The sequence below is a fragment of the Psittacula echo genome (assembly GCF_963264785.1).
Source record: "Psittacula echo genome assembly, chromosome: 3".
In the NCBI taxonomy this organism is placed as follows: Eukaryota; Metazoa; Chordata; class Aves; order Psittaciformes; family Psittacidae; genus Psittacula; species Psittacula echo.
The window spans coordinates 73,683,872-73,705,127 of NC_137736.1; the positions used below are offsets into that span (position 1 = coordinate 73,683,872).

Below are 21,256 nucleotides of genomic sequence, written 5' to 3' on the forward strand. Positions count from 1 at the left end.
CTACTTTAGTAAGAGTTAAGTCATTGTTTTAATTTGGTTATTAATAAAAGGCATGTGTTGTACTCACAACTTTCAAGTGCTTTAAAATCTAGAAAATGCAATAGAACAAAGGTGATAATTTACTCAAGCATTGGAAAATAGGGATAGCTGCTCTTTAAAATACTGCATCACTAGGGGAAAACATTAACATTTTGACTATTAAGAATATCATGTGCTAAATCATGCAGTTTTAGAAAAGGTCAAATCTTTATTTGGAATATCTGACAGCATCCCTTAATACACAGATATATTTAGAACTTGAAAATGTTTGAGATTTCTACTGAAGCTTGGGAAGTGACAGCGTGTCACAAGGATAACTTCGTCTTATTTTCAAAGTTTGGTGATTACCCAGAACCATTTTTTACAGAGATCTTTTCTTTTTTTTTCTTTTTTTTTTTTTTTTTCTTTTTTTTCTGTAGGTACTTAAAGACGTCATCAATATGAAACTTAGGTTGTTTCTGAACTGCAGATCTAAGCTGTCGGAAGCACCTCTGAAGAGGTAGGTAGTTTATAGATTTTCTTACAAGTATATGATCTGGTTTGGTTTGAAAAAACAGTCTTATCAGCGTATCTCCCTTTAAAAAGTAAAGTGTGGTTCATATTTCTGGCTTCTTTTGTTGCATTAGTTATTTTATTTGAGTGGAAGTTGAATGTTACATAAGCAGTTTGCACTTGTCTAGAGAAAAATTCTAAGGGCTCAAATATGGGATCATAGGGAACTGATGTCAGTCACATGCACCTCATAAGTAATCCTTAGAGAAATCAGTGGAGAGTCTTTCATGCCTGTGACAACTTGCAGAGGGAAATTGTTTGCCTAACTTGGTCACTTCTTACAGCCCACAGTCTGTGCAATGGTTTTTACAGGTTAAGACTACTTCAAAATGAAATTCATCTGAGTAAATGTACAGTCTGCATTTGAGACCTCATTATAATTAAGAATATACTGTGAAAGTATCTATCTTAAACTGAAATGTCTTAGCTGTCCAAAAAACAGGGCTCACTAGTTCAGTTATAGATACTTATACTGAAGTGAATTCCACTGAAGGGATTCCTTTCCCTCTAAGTGAAATGTTTAAACAAAGCCATCACTTTGGCAGATATTTTACCTATAATCTTATCATGAGAGAGGCCAGTGGTAGTGTCTGCCCTCTAGTCAGCAGACTAGAGAATTCATCACTTGCCCACAAAACAGAAGTCCTTCCTTTCTGTTTAGTTTGAGAGGAATTGAACTCACAAACTCACACCTCTTATACTGCGTGACAGCGTCTTAATCGTAAATCTTCTGAGTATCTTACATGAACATTGTCATGATTGCTTTTAAAGCTAGGCACTTTGCAGGTGCTAGTGCCTGGTTCTTTCCCTGTGTTTGGGAGAGGTGAGAGGAAAAAATGTTCTGACATGTCCTCCATGGGCAAGTTGTATTTTTCTTGCAGCAATGGTTTCTTATGAAATGCATCCATATACTAGCCCAAATAATTTGTGGGAAAGTTGTATTCCTCATTAAGGGTACAGACTTTCTTAACTTTTAACTTTTCCTAGTAATTAATGTACTTTTTTTTTTTTTTTTTACCCTTATGAAGCACTCATTGCTTGCTGCTTTCACTCTCCATCTTCAGTGCTGTTCTTTGTTCTGATTCCTCTCATTTTGTTGAACATCAATAGAGAAGAGAAGAAAATCATAATTATTGTTGCAAGGAACCTGTACCTGTGGAATACATGGCCTAAGAGCTGGAAAGCTCTCTGTCTTTGCTGCTGAAAGTGTCAAGACCTGTTCCCAAAGACTCTTCTTCTAGTAGAGATTAGTCCTGCTTAGTTAAGTGATAGAGATTTGTAGAATTCAAGGTATTTTACAGTTAAGATGTTTAGATGCACCTCTTGGATATACACCTTTCCAGCCATTTAGAATGTTAATCGGAACCGTGCGCTTTCACAGCAAAAAAATATCAAAAGTGAATAGGTATGTGTTTATCTTCCAGCCCATTTGAGATGCCATAGGCATTGTCTGTCAGTATTCCAAAAGAACAGGGAGCTACGTCATTAATTTGGTAAACATTCATGATGTTTTAAAGTATTTTAGAATAACTTCATGCTTTATGAACTTTATGAACTTTAGAACTTCATGCTTCATGAATGTATTATGTTTTCTAAAACTTCTTTTTCAACAGCTTCTATCGTTTTGTTCTGGAACCAGAATTAACTTACGGGATCAACAAGCACCTTCCTTCTGAACCTGGGGCAAAGTTCCTAGAATTGCCAGAATCACCCCTTTTGACTCTAAACATGATCACTCCTGAAAGCTGGTTGGTTGAAGCAGTGAACAGTTCCTGTGATCTTGATAACATTCATTTACAGGATGTAAGTAATAGTTTGTAAACATCATAAAACTTGTGTTGGGCCTTTCACTTCAAGAGGGAAATAGAAATATTGTGAGAATTTTTTGTCTGTTTTCCAGAAATATTTTCTGTGGTAATTGATTAGTCCATATTTTGCCATTTTTATTTTCATCATCTTTTTTTCCACATTCTCTCTTACTAGAGGAAAAAAAGAAAGTACTAAAAGAAGGCAATGAAACAGAAAAAGACAATGCAGAGTACAAGTTAAAGCAATTTATCTGCTATGTTGAGCTTTATAACATTTACAGAAATACTACTTTTTGAGATAAAAACAAAGCAGTTAAGGGATTCTGTCTATTAGCTTTCTATTTCTCTTTTATTTTTTAAACATTTTTGGTAGTAATAGGATTAATCTAGATAAGTCTTCAAATAAACCTGAATATAAGGTGGTTTATTAATCCAGATGAAAATGTATTTGACCCTTTTCTAGTTCACAATTTTTTAATTGTATTTTTAATCCCTCAGCTTCAAAGTCACTAGAACTGTTTTATTAAGATTATGCAAAATATTGAGGATGTTTGATTAACCGAAGGTGTATATTGTGAAAGGGGTATTGTGAAAATAAAGGTTGGGATTTACCTTACCAAGGCTGAGATGCTTCAGCTTCCTCAACAATGGAGAGAACGTTCTTCTAGACAGTGATTCATCCTCTTTTATCTTGGATACCCATTTTAAAGTTGAGTAAAGTTCCTCCTGGAAGGGTTTTTCTCTTTTCTTTTTTTTTGACAGTTAAATCTAGTTGAGGGAAATCCGACACAACACATTTGTCATTGTAATATGTTGCTTTTCCCACATAGTTAAATGATGTAATTTATTGATGAGATGTCCCTTCCACAGATAAAAGGGACAGTTACAGCAGAATATGAACTAGAATATATATTGCTTGAAGGACATTGCTTTGATGTGACAACTGGACAACCTCCTCGAGGGTTACAGTTCACTCTGGGCACAAAGAATACTCCTGTCATGGTTGATACTATTGTGATGGCCAACCTGGTAAGTATTAAGTACAGAAATAATCGTTACTATTGCACACTCTTCATGAGAATTTCTTAGGAGCTTTGTGTTCTTTAAATGCGTTTTGCTCTGTTGCAAGTTTAGTAACACTACAGGTACCAGGAGCATCCTGGAGTTGAGACTATCTACAAAAGATGTGGATCTGTAATTTGCTACATTTTCCCCCACTGCTAATCCAGTATAGGTTTGGATATAGCCTAATGTTAGATTTTTATCTTAAGTGCCTAAACTGGGAGCCTCATTGCCTGGAGTAGGTGGTAGGAGGTTGTTATGTTCAGATGGAGATTCCACTGACAAATTTAAGGTATGAATCACATTATGATTAAAATAACCATTTTTGTTACACAATGATCCAGTCAAAAGAAGACTTTTACTTTAGATGCTTCAGTTAAATGTTTAAAGCCTCTGTGGGACAAACACACACCTGAGAAATCTTCTGGTCGTCCGGAGTAATTATTTTTCATTTTAGTGATCTGTAAAGGAGAATATCTTGTGATTTCTGAAGTGAAAGATTTATTTTCTATTGGCTAAAGTAATTTGACGGGGAAGGATTTTGATGAATAAAATGTTACCCATCTACTATTCTTTGTTCTCTGTAAATACTGTATCACAAGGAATAAAATGCTTAAACTGTAAATCTTTGATTTTTACACAAGTACTGAATACAGTCTCAACATTAGAGGTTGTTCAGCATGATGAAACTTAATGACTCTTCACATTCCAAAGCATGGTTTGTCTGGCTTTCACATCGTGATAGCTGTATGCAGTGTTCCTAAATTGGGAAGGAGTTGTGTTGACCTGGAAAGTTGTTCCGTTTGAAGTTAGAAATAAGCTTTTCAGTTTAGGGTCAGTTTAACAACTGCTTTTTAAGCTAGGGTCAGTTTCTTTGCTGCTTATTTACTTGCCGTTCGAGATTTTGTGTACAACTCAGTTTCAGCTAGAACCAAATGGAGCACTGAAAGACATTCAGATGGACACACAGGAAATGTGATAGTTGGTTTCATCACTGCCATAGTACTTTTAGGGCTAGTATGAGAGTAGGTGATGGTTACTAACCTTGTCTGCAGTACCAGATGTGGAATAATTGATTTTTGCATGTGTACATGGTTGATTCTGAAATACTGACAGAACAATTGTCTGTCTTTCCTTTTTTTCATAGGGGTATTTTCAGCTGAAAGCAAATCCAGGTGCTTGGACACTGAGGTTGCGTAAAGGAAGATCTGAAGAGATCTATAAGGTTTTTTCGTAAGTATTGACCCATCTTTCAGAAACATAAATAAATCTGAAAATGCAGCAGATTTTGAAAAGATCTGACAGTACTGAAGGAAAATGAGTAAAAATAACTTGAGAAAATTAGAACCCGGAGCAAATGATGATTTAAAGTTTGTAAGAGATAGCTTACTTCCTGAGAGTGTAAACAACACCTTCATCAGCTGGAGGAAGTACCATGAATTTCCCTTTCATAATTTGTTTTCAGCCCTAAGGGTGCCTCTGAATGCAGTTATTGATGCGTGGCATCTTTTTTTAACAGGAGCATTATATTAATTTCAAAGCTATGGTTTTTTCTTCAGTTAATTCTGAGTGTTTCTTAGTCATCTAAGGCATCAAAGAATCACTGTGGTTACACCTTTGCCTTAGAATATAGAAGCACCTTTCAATTCCATACCCTGGCTACATGTCAGCTGTGCCACATTTCTCTTTCTTGGGAGAAACCCCAAGAGAAGGAAATGGAAAGAAGTCACATTGTACTCCAGTAACTGGCATTTAGTTGCCAGCTGTATAGCTTGTAGATCTGTAATTTCCATGGTCAGTTTTCGCATGAGGAACATACACTAGCCATCATTCCAACTATTCCTTGGAAGAATCATCTTTTTTCTCATGTTCTATGTAACAGTATAGATCTGAACCATCTGTGGGCTTCCTCTTGAAGCTCTGGATATGATTTCTGCTAGAGGAACAGTATTGTTTCCATTTATTTCAGCTTCAGTTCTTCCTTCTCTTCCACCTCATTCCTGTAATTCTGTGGGCTGAAACAGGTCTATTTCTTGTAAAATATTTGTTGTTACTTGGAGTTCAGGAACACATAGTCCCATATGATGTTTAGTCATCAACTGCTATTAAAAAATGAAAAAAATTGATTAATGTCTTTGCTGTTTTGAATACTTAGTTAATGCATCCGTTTCACTGTTACAGGAGGAAATGTTAATGGGATATTAGGGTCATTGTATTTGTTTCTGATTTTCAATTTATTTTTTTCCAGAAACCACAATCTGTTGAAAAAGCAGTAAAACATAGTCTGTATCCTAAGAAGTTCACTTAATCTCCACCAACTGTAGCTATATCATTTGTCTAATTTAACATTCAGTTCTTGAGATATATAAAGTGATTTATGAAAGATATCATGGTTTAAAAATACAATGTAATGAGCTGCAGTTGAATTAAAAAATGTAACAAAAATGAAACAAACCACTCAACATTCTAGAGTGGATCAAAGGAAACTGAAATCATCTGCTGTTTTTTTAAGATCCCTGATTTTCCTTAAGAAGTAATACAGATAAGCTTAACTGACCTCAGCTAAGTTGTGCAAAATTAATACTTGATGAGGAATCTGAGCAAAAACGTTTATTTAGTTTAATTATTACAAGCCGTAGCCTTAGAGTATGACAGCTGAAGTATGTTTGGGAGGCTGTACCAGAACATTTGATATTACTTTTACTGATATCGGTATTAATAGTATCAAATTGCTATCAGAACTTAAGCAACTATTTGATAGGATGGGATTTTGCCAAGAGGTATTGCAGTGTATTCTCCATCCTCATGTACTAGTCATATCTTCTCCTGTTGAACGTTCTCATCTCCTGTGAGTGAGATGACCTGTTTTCTTTGAGGCACAGGCCTGTACATTATAATGGGAGTTTTAGGAGAAGTATAGCATTTGAAGTTACAGCATGTTTTACACCTCAGTTCCTATTTGCTTCTCTCATAGTTGTATGTAATACAAATGCAAGTAACTAATTTTTACTTTATCTAAATACACAGCTTTTGAAATAAGCTGCCTTTTTTTTTTTTTTTTTTTGTTCCCCTGAACATTGCTTCTAACAAGGGTCACTATTTTGAAGCGGTCACACTTGTAAATCAATTTGCTATTAATAAATTACTATAAATATTACAGAAATGAAAACTGGTATACTTAAGCAGCAGTCTGAGCATTATTATTGGAACTTTAATTCTGTGATGTTGGTAAGAAAAAAGGTAGTTACTGCAAGATAAAACTGCAGAAAATAGTTTATATCTAAAGATATATATATAAGCTCCTGCAGAATGTTTCATTTTTTCCAAAAGGCAGGTAGGTATTTATTTGTATTTATATTAAAAGTATGTAGGTGTTTTGAAACATTTAAAAGCTGTGACATAAATAGTCTGCTAGGCATTTTTAGTTTTGTGCAACAATTATATAACAATAAAGTAGTTGTTAAATATTTAATAGTGCTGTCAGTATGCAAGATGTTGTGCTTGGATTTTGAAAAGAAGTTGTGCCTACTTTTACAAACTGAGTTACACTAACAGTGTTCAGTATCTTTTGGGAAAAACACAAAATTCTTACTGGTTTTGCTGAAGGAGTTTATAAATCATGACCCAGTTCTTCCAATCCCCAGGTCATATTCAAAACCTTACTCACATGATCGCTTGTTTGAAATGTGCATCTGTTTACATTAATAAAATCACAACATGCTGAATATCGTATGCACAGAGACAGAGAAAAGATGAGAGGTCCTGTATAAAATAGGGCACACTGATTTAAAATTACAGAACAGTGATGGACTTGATTTTTTTCAGAGACACCCACCAAAAAAGAGTGGCTATCCTATTCTGTAAGTAGCCATTCAGCATGTGGTTGGGTGACTAGGAATTGAAGTACTCTGACAGGAAAAGAGGTTACCATAGTGTAATCGTAGGAAGTATACAAAGAAGTGAATGGAGAAACAGATAAATTGGATCTTGAGACCAATGTCCAAGGTAACTAATGGCAACTATCACTATTTTCAGTTCATTGTTCATCCTGGGACAGAAATTCATCACACTGAGTGCTGTGCAGAGGAAAGCAATTGGCACTCAGCAAAGATAGAGCCAACACTGAGGGATCCACAGAAGAGATATAAGGAGGCAAAGTGATGTTACTAGATTTACAGCCAAACCAAACACACATTGTAAAGACTTGGGAAAATCATCTTCATTGGCGGAGCTGTAGAGCTGGCTACAGAATGCATAACAGAGATTTTGAGGTAGCTGAGTAAATAACAGAAAAATTTGATTGTGTAAAACTTGAGGGCAAAACTCAGAACACTGTGCCAGCTGCTGCCATTTCTGCTATCAACAGTTTGTGGTTGGCTCTAGTTTTACTATTTTAGAGCTTTTTAATGACAGACTTTATTTAAAATGAAGATCTGTGTCTTTAATGTTGAGTACTGTATATCCCTGTGAGAGAAAGACTGTTCTCAGCCAACTGTTCATATATGCAATATTCTAAAAGAATGAAAATTAGACTAAATCAGAGAGTAGAAAAGTCAAGATAATATTGAACATTGGTTTGTGCAGGAATTGACCATCTCTATGAAACTTAGTAATCATAAGCACATTTTGCTGATATGTATTTAATAGAATAATCAGACAACTATAGAAAATCCTGCCATGTTTAGATAAGTAGTATGACACAGATTGAAACAAGTTTTAAATATTTCTGATTTCTAGGCAAAAAAAAAAAAAAATCAGGCCTAAGGGGTAGCAGATTACTTTTCTAAACCAAGGCATAGCCTTAGCAAGAGGGAACCACGTAATGCTGTTAAAAGACAGAAAATATATGGGCTATTGAGGTATAAATGCTATAAAAATTGAGAATTATGTTATTACACTGTATCACTCAGTGGACTGCAGTAAAGTTTTGAGGTGCTTGAATGGCTTTAAAGTGATGTTCAGTAGGGCAAATGTTCATGTGGTGCCTTGCACAGCCACAGCTTTAGGGGTAAAGTCACCAATGCCAACCAGTTGAAAGCCAATCTTTACTATCTCAGCATTGTGATGAAGTTTTCCCTGGACTTCTTAATGCAGATTCATTGTAGAAGCACATTTGATGCTGTCACAAAGCAGTTTCTAAGATGTTTTCCATATTTGACAGATAAAATGTAGTTTAATATTTGAATGTAATATATACCCGTATAATGCAGAATAACATTCTGCTCTAGGTTGCTGCATTTTTAAATTTCCTGTGAAAATCCAAATTAAAAAATGAGGGCTGCCACTGTGGACAGTGTCTAGTGATGAATAAAACTCGGGAAGTTTCTAAATTTAAGATATAAATAAGTGCAAGTAAAGAAATTTTATTTCTATAAACATCAGCAGTCATAAACCTTATGCTCTAAAATGTGTATTATTACCTGTGTTTAATGAGCCAGTGCATTTGTGTGTGTTTTTTGTATCCTCACAGCCATGAAGGAACAGATTCTATAGCTGACCTGACAGATGTTATTGTGGTATTAAGCAACTTCAGAAGCAAAATTATCAAAGTCCAAGTATGTATAAAGATACCTTTTTTTATCTGCAGTATTTCCTTATGTGAAATGCAACTAACACTTATATGTCTTTGGCTGTTTGATTGGAAGATATACACTGAAATATATAATTTAGATTTTCTATAATTAAATAGAGACGGGTGTGTAAAATCAGTGTAGTTAATTTGATCCAATCAGGTTATCCTAGTTGCATGGGAAATAGCTAAATACCTGCTAAACTTAAATAGGATTTCTCTCATGTAGCTTAAGATGTGTAAGAATGGGGTCTAGGTACCTTAAACTTCCTCTCTGCTTAGTAGAATGAGAAGGAGAGTCCAAAGGACTGCGTATCCCAGCTCATGTATGTATTTAAACCAAGAGGATGACTACTTCCTGAGACACCCACTTCTCTCCTGTGACTGGGGAGGAATTTTATGTGAAGTCCAGATACCAGAGTGGAAGTTAAAATTAGATACATTGAAATCTTCCCTAAGCTACCAAATTTGTGTAAATGAAATTGTTATTTTCATTCTTAAAGGTGTATCAAAAAAGGGATAATGAAACATGAGTTATATTAAGGAGAAAGAACTCACAGCATTCTATTTTCCACTGTTTTGTAAATAACATTTTGTGTAGGTGTCCTTGGTATATTATATCCAAATTTTAGACATTGAGAAGGAGTGAGAATGATGTAAAGGTAAGTACAAAAGGCATTTTATAAAATCACATATGGGAGTCTCTTCCCCAGTCCTGTAACTGAAAGTCTTCAGAACCTGGAGAAAAAGGGTAACTCTGGAACCTGATGAACCTGCCTTTGAAACACAGAGAAAAAGGGTGCCATGTGGGCCTAACAGGAAAATTATTCTGTGTGAAAAATTGTACATACTAAGCTTATAACTAGAATATGGAAACTCTGCCATCCAGTTGAACTGTAGAGTGACTTCAGTGGTACCTAGGATGTGGCTTCACAAGCATTAGCTAAGAAAATGGGTGATTTAATGTGAACAGAAGCATTAGCTTGACAGTATAAACATGTGAAATGAAATGGTTAGAATTTAGTATGTTCAAACATCTAGTGGTTTAGAGTATTTTATTTATTTAAACTATTTGAGTTTCAAAACCAATTAGGTGTCTTTTAATCATGGAAATTAAGGTCAGAGAACAAAATTAACTTAGACCATTTATTAAGTGTCTGGATAAGACAGCAGAAATTGCTGAAGTTGGATGGGAGAGTTTATATTTCAGTGACAGATATGTCGCTTTCTCCTCATAAGAATCACAGTTTCCCTTCAGGTAAGGTCAGTGCATGGTGCGATGCCCTGCTACCCTCCTTCTGCCAGGTAGTAGCTGGATCAGCAGCTCATGAGGGAAGAAGATGAGATACAATTCCCCACACTTTTCATTACTATTTGCATAAAATAGTACAGAAAGCTTGAACATGCTGTTTGATTTATTAATCACTATCTAATTTTTCATAATTGATTACTTTTCTTCTTATTACAGTAAGTTCTGTACAAAGTTTGAAAGTATGAAATTACATTTTTACTGTTTGGTTTAATGCAGTTCAGTAAGTATTTTACTGAAATAGAAGTTGGTAAGATGTTGGTCAAGCTCTAGCTAGTAAGTACACCATAGTTACGTATCACAACTGAAGTAGTGATTATTATCAACTAACTTCCCAAATTCTACAAATACATTTATTTAAATGACTAGGTACAGAAAAAGCCTGATAAAATTAATGAAGATCTCCTTACTGATGGAACGACAGGAAAAAAGAGAAATCAAGAATCAGTTGTAAGGTAATGCATAATTTTCTTATAATTTAGCTGTGCCAGGACATGTTTATTAGTACTCATAGCAAGTGTTTCTTACTTGATAGTGATACACATATGTAAAATGACTCTCCAAGGGATTTATAATACAAATGAAAGAGAAAGACAAACTATAATGTCTTGTACATCTCATTATTTATTTCCTTTTTAATCCCTCCTTTGAATTTCTAGTTCCTGCTCGTTGTCTCCATTGGCATTTTTATTTTGTTGTGGCAGGGAATCAACCTCAATGTGAAAATCTCAGCCAGTAATGTGATACTCAGATGTATCAAACGGAACATCAAAAAGCAGGCAATGATGCTGTTTGTCTGCTGCTAGGTATAATTTATGAAAGCTCAAGAAGTGTTTTGATATTTGTCAATAAAATACCTTTTACTTTAAACTTTGAGTTCTATAAATAATTGTAATAAACATCTCAAGCTTTACATTTGGAGCTAATAACTTGTAGTATTTTGAATTTCCCGTATAGCATTGTAACATTTTGTTCTCAGCTGCTCATAAGTATGTTGTCTGTGGATGGTGTGTGATTCAAGCTGATTTTATTTTTTATTTGAATGTGTTGTTTATTAAATAAAGATAAAAATTCCTACAAAAATTTTATATATTTTTTGAGAAAAAGGGCACAAAGGGATGCTTCATCTTTGCTTAGAAAAAAAATCAGTGGGTTTTTTTAATAGACTAGTGCATCTATGCTGTGGATCAGAACATGGGGTGTTGTATTAGTTTCCAAGCCATGTTAATTGTCCTTTTGAGAGCATTTCAGTCAGGTAACCTTTGACCAATGTACTTTAGAAGCACTGACCTGGGTGTTCTCCAAGCATTCTTTCTTTGTAACACTTCAGAGATTTTTCTCACAAGAAACTTCTGAAAAAGATTAAGTTCTCAAGTATGACAGCTGGGGTGCTGGCTAAAGTACTTATTGAATTCCCAGTGACTCAATTTCTTCATGTCAAAGAAGAATGAGCGTGGGACTTTAATCTGAAATGCTGGTTAACACAATAAATTCATCCCCTCTTTCAAGGTGATGATAATTGCTCTTCTGGATCTTCAGGGCAATTTTGGGGAGGATCTAATTTGCAATACATTGTTTCCATAATAGATTCCATCTGCTTTGTACGAAACACTCATGTTTGCTCTCAGAAAGCCTGATTTCCAGCACAGGTTGTTTCTACAGTATGCTGCCAAGCACTAAACTGTCATAGCTGTATAATTGCAAAGAGAAAGAACTAAAGGGAATGCCTTCTGAAAAAGAAACAGTTCAGGGCTAATGACTTGATTGTAAACAACTTAATCCAAGTAATCACAGATCTCTTTGCCCTAAAAGAAAAAAGAAAATGCAGTAGCTTTATCCATAAGTACCTTTAAGCATTCAAGATTTACCATTGAGGTAAAGTCTGATTCCTTCGTTGTTCAGGAGAACATCTTTGGGCTATAATTCAGCTAGTAAGAAGGGGATAATGTCAGTATGAGGGATTTAGGGAGAATGTCTTTTTCATCATTATTTTCTCCATACCCTAAAGACTTTCTGGTCCCAAATGACTGCTGCAAGACTCAAAAAAGGTTTTCTTCCGCTTTCAGTAGCCTTGGCAATGGTTGTCAGTCACAGAGGCAGTTAAAGAAGATAAAGAAAAGGCACAGCAGTTCTACTTTATCCAGTAAACTGTTGATCCCAATATAATTCTCAGCCAGTCCTTAGATCCAGGACACGGTTCAAAAAAAGACTACTGGAGTGAATCTCCAACAATATCAAGCCATAGTGTAACCAGTTTGGCTAAGGCAGCCTTTGCAATTCCAGTATCTGTGAAGCAGTGCTCTGAGGGAGATTGCAGCCACCTTTCCCTAGCTGTGTGTGCTGGAAGGCACCCATGATTAAAAAATAATCCAGAAGACTTTGGTATTCAAAGCAAGCATGCTGTACAGAAGAAAGAGAAAACCTCTGGATAACATACCTCAAATATACTGGGTAGCTTATAGGGAGAGCAATTGGTTGAATTTAAGGGAGAATGCAGAAGGTATTATGAAAAACACTCAGGAAATCCCATCACCACAGACCAGTAAATGTTACAAGAGTGTTCTGGGAAAAGTACGGTAAAAAAAAAAAAAGCTGGTACGGCTGAGGTACCTATGGGGCTATGAAGACATCCCTCACCTCAAGAATATGCATTGGTGGTTCTGATGTAGAATGCAGATGAATGAAGCTTGAAAAGTAACAGTTGCTGATGCTACAAATAATCAGTTCTCAACATACTCTGGCTGTGTGTATTTCTGATTTTTTTGCTTTGATAAAACATGGAGTTCTTGCCAAATTAGGATTCTGTTTGATTGAAAAGATCAGAGACTGTGGTTGTGCCATTGTTTGTTCTGAGTGACTGGGCATACGGTGTTGCTTCCAAACGATTTTGTTACCGTAGGCATTGCAGTGGGAGTAGAATGTAAGTGGGATGAGTATTTCTTTTGTATATTCTCTTACTTTTGATTCTTTATGAACTTACTGGTAATGCAGTAGTATTTTCTTTCTGCTGAATGTTTACTTTAAATAATAATTTGTTTGGGTTTTTTCTCAGCTTTTCAGAAGAAACTCCAACAGAAGAGAAGGAAAAGCAAAGTGATATTCTTAACATCTTTTCTGTTGCTTCAGGCCATTTATATGAACGTTTTTTAAGGTAAGGAAAGGTAAAAATGAAACAAGAATTTCATAGCAATACTGTAAACATTCATTCTAAAACTAAGTAGCTTAAACTGACTTTTTTAATAAGGTGTAAAGAATAAATAAATTGTCAAATCACAGAAAAGTTGTATACACTAAGGACTAAATTAATCTTTCTTGGAGAACAAAGTGATTCAATATATAGATGTTCAAAAATACCATTATCCTTTGAAGAAAGAAAAATGTACCCCATGTCTTCCACGAGTGCATGTGTGAAGTGTGAACATTCATAACAGATGAAGCTCAGCCTCTCTTTACAAAGACATAACAGAAATTACTTCATTAGACCTGTATCTATTTATATTTAGTCCAAACTAGAGAGACTACTATGTGCACATATGGCCTTACTTAGGTCAGTGTTCATTCAGTAAGCAATGATTGCTTTTAAGGAATTTTTACAGTATTGCCTAATCTGTTTACAGCCGTTTCTGTTACTTTCCTGATTTGAGTACTTTCTACAGGCGTCAGATTTAGTGATTTTATTGCTTTAGTAATCTGATGCAGTTTGAGCACCTGCATTTCTTTCCCTCAACCTACAACAATCTTCATAAAAGGAAAGACTTGTTTATTTTAAAGGAGTAAAAAATAAGTCTTAAACATCCTGTGTGCCTCTTTGCCTTATTTAAAGTTTATTATTCCTTGATTTTTAAGATACACTTAACCTCTCATAGTTTTTTTTCCACAATTGAACCGAAAATAGTGATTCTTACAGTTATCAAGGTCTTTCTGAAGAGGATCTTAACTTGAACTATGGTTTCTCTTTCATGTTGTTTTTCTTATCAGCAACCTATTAAACTCAACCAAAATATCTCCAAAGTAATCTCAGCAGCAAAGTTAATACAATGTAATTATTCTAACTTTGTCAGGCACCTCTCTTAGAATAAAACTTACTGACAGATCCACTTTTGAAATTGTACCTCCTAATATTGCTGAACCCATCTGGATCGAGTGAGTCCATCTCAAAGCAGTCTTGAACACATGCTCTTCAAAGTTTTTAATAAGAAATAGAAATTTCTGCTTAAATTGAGTTAAAGAAAATTATACTTAGAAAGTTTTAGCACTTATTAAGAGCAGTTGAAATTTAATGACCGATATGTATTTGTTTGTTTATTATAGACTTGTATTTCCACAGAATTATGATGCTTTCTGTCCTACGTCATACGAAAACACCAGTTAAATTTTGGTTTCTGAAAAACTATCTCTCCCCAACATTTAAGGTAGGAGAAACATTTTCCTGTTATTATATTTTTCTTACAAATTTTAAGTAGTTTTTAAAGAAAATTACAATTGAGTAATGATACAGTTGAAACTGAATTTTCACAGTTGGAAATGATCTATGAATGCATTCAGTACCAACAGTTTTAGAAGTCTCGTGTATAAGATTCTTCTTTTCTGGAACCCAAAGCTCAGTGAAATATTATCATAATTTATTCTTTCCTGATGGTCTCCAAGAGCTTGAGAGAAATGTTTTTTATATTTTTGTGGCTGAGGATATTGCCAGAATTAAAGAAACATCTTAAACTAAGAAGCTCTGCACCCAGTAAGGCCAACACAGCTGCTACGGTGGTGTTGCAACTTTCCCTTTTTTTTGCCTTTTGAGTCCTTGTGTGTCACATCCATGTGCAACTAATACTTTTTGGTTCTTCTTCTAGGATGTAATTCCTCACATGGCTAAAAAGTATGGTTTCAAGTATGAGTTAGTACAGTACAAGTGGCCTCGCTGGCTCTATCAACAGACAGAAAAACAAAGAATTATCTGGGGCTACAAAATTCTTTTTTTGGATGTTCTTTTCCCTTTGGCTGTGAATAAAATAATATTTGTCGATGCTGACCAGGTAAGAAAAGAATAATATTGTATAAATGTATGAGGAATTCATTTTGGCTTAAATTGATAAAGTTTCGTTCTCTGTGGCCATTTTATTCAGATGTTTGGCTCTTATGACTATTGCAGTTACAAGAGCAAACCCCATGGTGTTACAGAATGTGAAATGCAATAATTTGACTTGTCTTTGGTCATGTAGAAATGAATACACTCACCACACTGAGTTGCCCTAAATTGCCTGTGGAGAGAAAAAGGCACCTGGAGAGACGTGTGATCTTAAAGGTGCATCTCACCTAAAGCATATTTGAGTGATGTAGTCTTCTGGGCTGATTGTGAGAGGACTTTGGACTGAGGGAGGAGTCTGAGGTGGTTTGTTTAGACCATTTGAACAACTTCTAGATGGCTTAAATTTCCCAAGATTACTCCTGTCTCTTTTTCTTAAATTTGTATGCATTCTTTCACTCAGAAATGAATATTGCACAATGTAAAATCACAGGATCATAGAATGGTTTGGGTTGGAAGGGATCTTAAAGATCACCTAGTTCCAACCCCCCTGCCATGGGCAGGGACACCTTCCAGCAGACCAGGTTGCTCAAAGTCGTGTCCAGCCTGGCCTTGAACACTGCCAGGGATGGGGCAGCCACAGCTTCTCTGGGCAACCTGTGCCAGTGCCTCACCACCCTCACAGGGAAAAATTTCTTCCTAATATCTAATCTCAATCTCTTCTCTTTCAGTTTAAAGCCATTCCCCCTTGTCCTGTCACTACATGTACTGAAGGTAACATGGTGTCTCAAACAGATGAGACCTTGAGGAGTCTATCTGGCAGTTATTAAAAACCTCAGAAAAATATTACATATTTTGGTCCGTTTCCAAAGCTTGAGAATAAATCAAGTGTAGATACTGCAATGCGGACTGCAACTTCCTGCATTTTCATCTGGATACAGTAGTAGAACTGGTTTTCTGTCCTAACTTCTGGAAGAATTTCTCTGTACTCTGAAACAGCTAAAACCTTTTTTTACCACTGACAGATTAGTGGGGTTTGATGGAAGAATGCTTGATTAGTAAATAAAGGACATTCATAAAATGTCTTTATAAGCTATTTTTAAAAGTATTTTATGACTAGATACAAAGATTTTTCAAATGATGCAATAATATTGGAGTGCTCAAGTGATGTAACAAATAGGAAGGATTTTCGGAAGGAAGATGCTCAGAAGATTTTGAAAGTTACACTCCTTGCATGATGGAATTCAGTATTGGGCAACCAGAAACACTGGTCTACAGATTTGAAATCTTAGCTCCTTTTATTTCGTTTACTTGTTAAATGTGTTACTCAGATGGCCACAGAATAAACACTTTATTTTTCATTGAACAATAATTTGTTAAATATCATTCAGTGCCACACTCTATACTATGTACTCTATACTCCACTATTGTAGTGTTTCAGGGCTTTTTTAAATGACAAACTTCAGGAAGCTTGCTGCAATAACTGCCCTCATATGCACACTTTAAATACAGTATTAAATTATTAAAATATTATTAAATTGTTAAAATACATATTGTTATTTAGATTGTGAGAAGTGACCTAAAAGAGCTCAGAGATCTAAATCTAAATGGAGCACCCTATGGATACACACCGTTCTGTGACAGCCGTAAGGAAATGGATGGGTACCGTTTCTGGAAATCGGGATACTGGGCATCACATCTTGGGAAAAGGAAATACCATATTAGGTAGGATAATGCCTTATGTATTTTTGTGCAGTTTGTGAATTTGATTAAAATCTGGGTCTTGGTAGTGATTTGAATGATATAGGGCAATTGCTTTTGAATGCTGATACATTCGCAGTAAGAGGTGAATAAGAGATGAATTTTGATGACGTTGATTTCCCTTTTTTTATTGTGGCTTCAGCCACTTAATTAAAACATATATTCCTTTAGGATGGGAAGAAGTTTTGGTTTCTTGTTGCTTTTATTAATGTTATAAAAAGAAAAGGTGAAACTCCACAAAACTTAATTATTTTTTTTTTTTTTTTTTATTCTTTGTAGTGCCTTATATGTTGTGGATCTTAAGAAGTTCAGAAAGATCGCAGCTGGAGATAGGCTTCGGGGCCAGTACCAAGCTCTTAGTCAAGATCCAAACAGTCTGTCAAATCTAGATCAGGTAAATATGACTCTAAACAATTTGGGGTTGGCTTTCTTTATCTTTCTCAATATACATGGAATTATTATGTGTCTCAATGTATATGTTTTGTAACTCTGGAACTATTTGCCCTTTATTTTAACACGTTTTCAAGTGTGCATCTGAGCCCAGTTCAGAAAACTGAACACTAAATTATGATTACTTTAAATAATTGTTTAATATGAAAAAAATGAGGAAAAACAGCATAGAGGACTGCTGCCCTTTAATCTGTAGTTGTTCTATGTGCATTTGTGTTTTTCTTGTGGTAATGGTAGTTATATTCTTCTTTAGCAAGAGCCTTTTCCTCATTCTATTTTTCTATCCATTAATTTTTTGAAGCTAACTATTAATGCACTCTAGTGGTTGCTGTACATGGTCACCCTAGGGTGAATATAGGCTTCATTTACATAATGAATTTTTAAAGGTAGGTGGGGTAGGTCAGGGTGAAAGTCACAAGCAAGAATTAGATCCCAGATGTACAGAACATGCTTAAATTTATTGTTTTCCTATGTAGTAGAGGTTCTTTAACTCAGTAGACGACTGATAACACAGGTCATCCGATTGCTGCCTGAGTAAATAATGCTATGCATTTATGTCTCATTTTGGGCGAACTTCAGAAGGCTTCATAAGTGAGATTGTCCCTGCTTTTGTAATTTTCTTTGTGGAATTATTGAAAGGTTTTTACCTGCCTATAGCAGAAAAGGGATCCCACAATAGCAAAACCCAAGTCTCTCAGTGCCTGCATTCCACCCACTTACTCTGCAAGCAAGTTTCGCTCTCTTACATGAGTACATTATTTGCATTTATTCCAGAAATACAACTAAAAATTGATGATAGCAGATAATGGACAAAGAAAAGTGGAAATACAGCTATGCCACAAACTGGAACTAGTCTGGACACGGGAAGTTGGAGCAGCCTTAAGCTGTAACTGTTAAGAGCAAAAGACTGATAGCAACAGTCAGATTTTACCTCTCTTTTCTGGAAAACAGAAGGAATTACTGGCCCTGTATTGCACACTTTGTTTTTCAAACGTAGTCTCACCCTTTTGTTCAAGCTGTCTCTCAGAAGAACCTTTTAAGATTCAGAGGTGAGTTACAGGGCTTCCACCATAATGCTGCTTTTCAGAAATAATAATTAGTTTTATCTAATATTCTCAAAACATTAGTAATGTATATCTTTCCATCTTAGGATTCTTGTAGTTTGAATTACAGTATTAATACATGACATCACGTATCTCTTAAAAGTCTGTTGGATCAAATTGAAAGCCTCTTTCAGGGTCAGCTACCATTCCCTCAGCAAGTCAGGGCTGAGCACAAACATTAAGGCAGCTAAATCTTGGCAGAATGGAATTGGAAATACTTTGGAAAGGAAAATATGTCAAAGTAATATTTTCATAGTATTCTACTTTCCTATTTATTGATACAGAATCACTTTCTGCCTTCATTGCTGCTATGCTACCCCAAATACAGCAATGTTCCCAGAAATACAAACCACAGTGCAATATCTTTTATAAGAGTCCTGGACAGCTTATATCTGCTGAGAGGATGCAGCATGATCATTTGCTTTCCTCTTTATTTTAAACATTTGACTGGAGTGCTCACCCCCCTTCTCAGTGAAGAAGCAATCTTGGCTCTTTGCTATCTGCCAGCACAGCTGCTTCCATGGATGGTAGTTCAGGTTTTGCTACTATAAACCACAAAATAGAAGTAGATAGAAGGAAAAAAAGGTCACTTAAAATCCTAAGGGGCCTAAGTAAAATCCTCTTAGGGAAAAAAATTACACATGATAAGAACTAGACTACTGGTACAACGTATTGTATTGTACTCTTTAAAGAGAAGCATAGGAATGTCTATGTAGAGATGCCAAGACAAATACTTACACTGATAGCAATTCACTTAAAAGAGAATTAACTATCCTGTTCTTTACCCAAAGAATAAAAACCAGCGGGAGATAATGTAAGATCAAGTCTTTTATTAAGAGGCAATTTTTTTCTATTTTTAAATTGAGCTTTTTTTTTTTCTAATAAAGATGCTGCTGTGGAGGGTTCCCCTTTAACACTGTGTAGGTTATCTGGGTGAATGTGAAAACAGTCTTACTGTAAATCAAACCGAAAAACAAGTTTTAAATGTGAAAGTGAGACAAAAAGATTTCAGTAGTTTACATATCTTGAATGAACAAAAATTTGGGCACTGACAGTAAAAACAATCTGGTTTTACCCTTATTCCTTTATTTTTTTGATTCATTAGTATTTCCGCTTGGATCTTGTAGATATATTTTACTGGTTTTGAGGTTAAATCACTTTGTTTTGCAAGGATAGGCAACTTTTTGGTTAGAACTCTGTTTTCTTCTATTTACTTTAAACCCTGGAACCAGCAGCTGTCTTTCTACTTTCTACTCCATATAACAATTTGTAAATTCACAGCCCTGAGAGCTACTGTAATAATGCAGGAATTGTGCTGTCCTTTAGAAAGTCGGACAGGCACAACAGAAAAGCAGTCTCCTTTCTCTTGAAATTGAGATGGCGATAAACCATTTATTTTATCTTCCAAAAAAATCATAATTTGAAGGTTTTTTAAAAAGTAAAGCATTTAAATTAATGTTTAATGGCTTGTGTACTCAGTATACTTGTATTTGGTGTAATTTTCCTATGCTAATGTCTATATTTCAGTTCAAGTATATGCCTTTTGTAATGCATCTATATGCGCTATTTTCTTCTGTCACATTTAGCAACACAAATGGGCAAAATTAGATGTGACTAATACTTAAGTTCTGGCACTTATTTTTATATATAATGTAGGGGTTGCACACGGGAAGGAGCTTACGAATGGATCTACCAGTGACATCTGCTATTTTTAACTGTGGCCAGAGGACATGCAGCATGTGGCTGCCTGAGGTTCTTCTCATAGTTAAATGCTCTTCCTTCCATTCTGCAAGATATTGGTTCAGAGTGTTCATGATCAGAGGACTTGAGTACATAATAAAGGTTAAAAAAAAACCAATATAAATTAAGTAAAGTAAGGAAGATGACGAGCCAGAATAGCAGCTTAATTGCTTTTCCTTTTCACATTCATGTTTCAGGAATCCATTTTCCTAGAAGTCTAAATTTAGAGCAGTGGTGCAGTCCTGGATTTAATGCTTTTGAACTTTTTTTTTTTCCAAATGTGAGGAATGGAAAGATGGTTGAGTTCTGCTTTAATCATTTCACACAGTCTAATTCTGCGTAGAGGTATTTATAGTGGGACATCCAGTATCTGAACCAGAGGTATCAGACAGTGGTATTGCTTATGTCAGTCTAAGGAAGGACAGATGTTAAGTACAAGAAGAAATTGCTGGAGAAATCAGAGGTAGAATTGGCCATCAAAATAAGCATGACTGAGTTTTAAATCTACTTGAAAAAGAACTGGGGGAGCACTTAAAGGAAACATAAGAAGAAGGAAACAGACCAATTTGCTGAAATAATAGGCAGAGGTATTCTATTTTTAAGTACTTGCTCAATAACCAGTTACATTACATTCAGTGCTAATTTATGATCTTACAAAATTTGTGCAGGATCTTCCCAATAATATGATTCATCAAGTAGCTATCAAGTCTCTCCCTCAGGAATGGCTTTGGTGTGAAACCTGGTGTGATGATGAATCCAAGAAGAAGGCTAAAACAATAGACTTGGTGAGTTGATTTCAAGTTATATTGATTTTATCCATTAAAAACTTTTTGCTGTAATTTC

General features: G+C 35.2%; 1 protein-coding gene across 5 annotated transcripts in view; it reads left to right on the top strand.

Annotated features, from left to right (window-relative positions):
- UGGT2 (UDP-glucose glycoprotein glucosyltransferase 2) overlaps positions 1–21,256 on the top strand; it is an 85,883-nt gene that overhangs the window by 62,655 nt on the left and 1,972 nt on the right. For 3 of the 5 annotated variants that reach the window (XM_080612504.1, XM_080612507.1, XM_080612506.1), the window contains 12 exons: positions 459–538; positions 2,205–2,394; positions 3,270–3,428; positions 4,609–4,694; positions 8,932–9,016; positions 10,709–10,794; positions 13,392–13,490; positions 14,667–14,751; positions 15,187–15,369; positions 16,924–17,084; positions 17,400–17,514; positions 21,082–21,198. In XM_080612504.1, coding sequence (XP_080468630.1) covers positions 459–538; positions 2,205–2,394; positions 3,270–3,428; positions 4,609–4,694; positions 8,932–9,016; positions 10,709–10,794; positions 13,392–13,490; positions 14,667–14,751; positions 15,187–15,369; positions 16,924–17,084; positions 17,400–17,514; positions 21,082–21,198 — 1,446 coding nt within the window. Of the gene's footprint in view, positions 1–458; positions 539–2,204; positions 2,395–3,269; positions 3,429–4,608; positions 4,695–8,931; positions 9,017–10,708; positions 10,795–13,391; positions 13,491–14,650; positions 14,752–15,186; positions 15,370–16,923; positions 17,085–17,399; positions 17,515–18,344; positions 18,606–21,081; positions 21,199–21,256 lie in introns of those variants that run through there. The other 2 variants (XM_080612505.1, XM_080612508.1) reach the window with 2 other exon arrangements.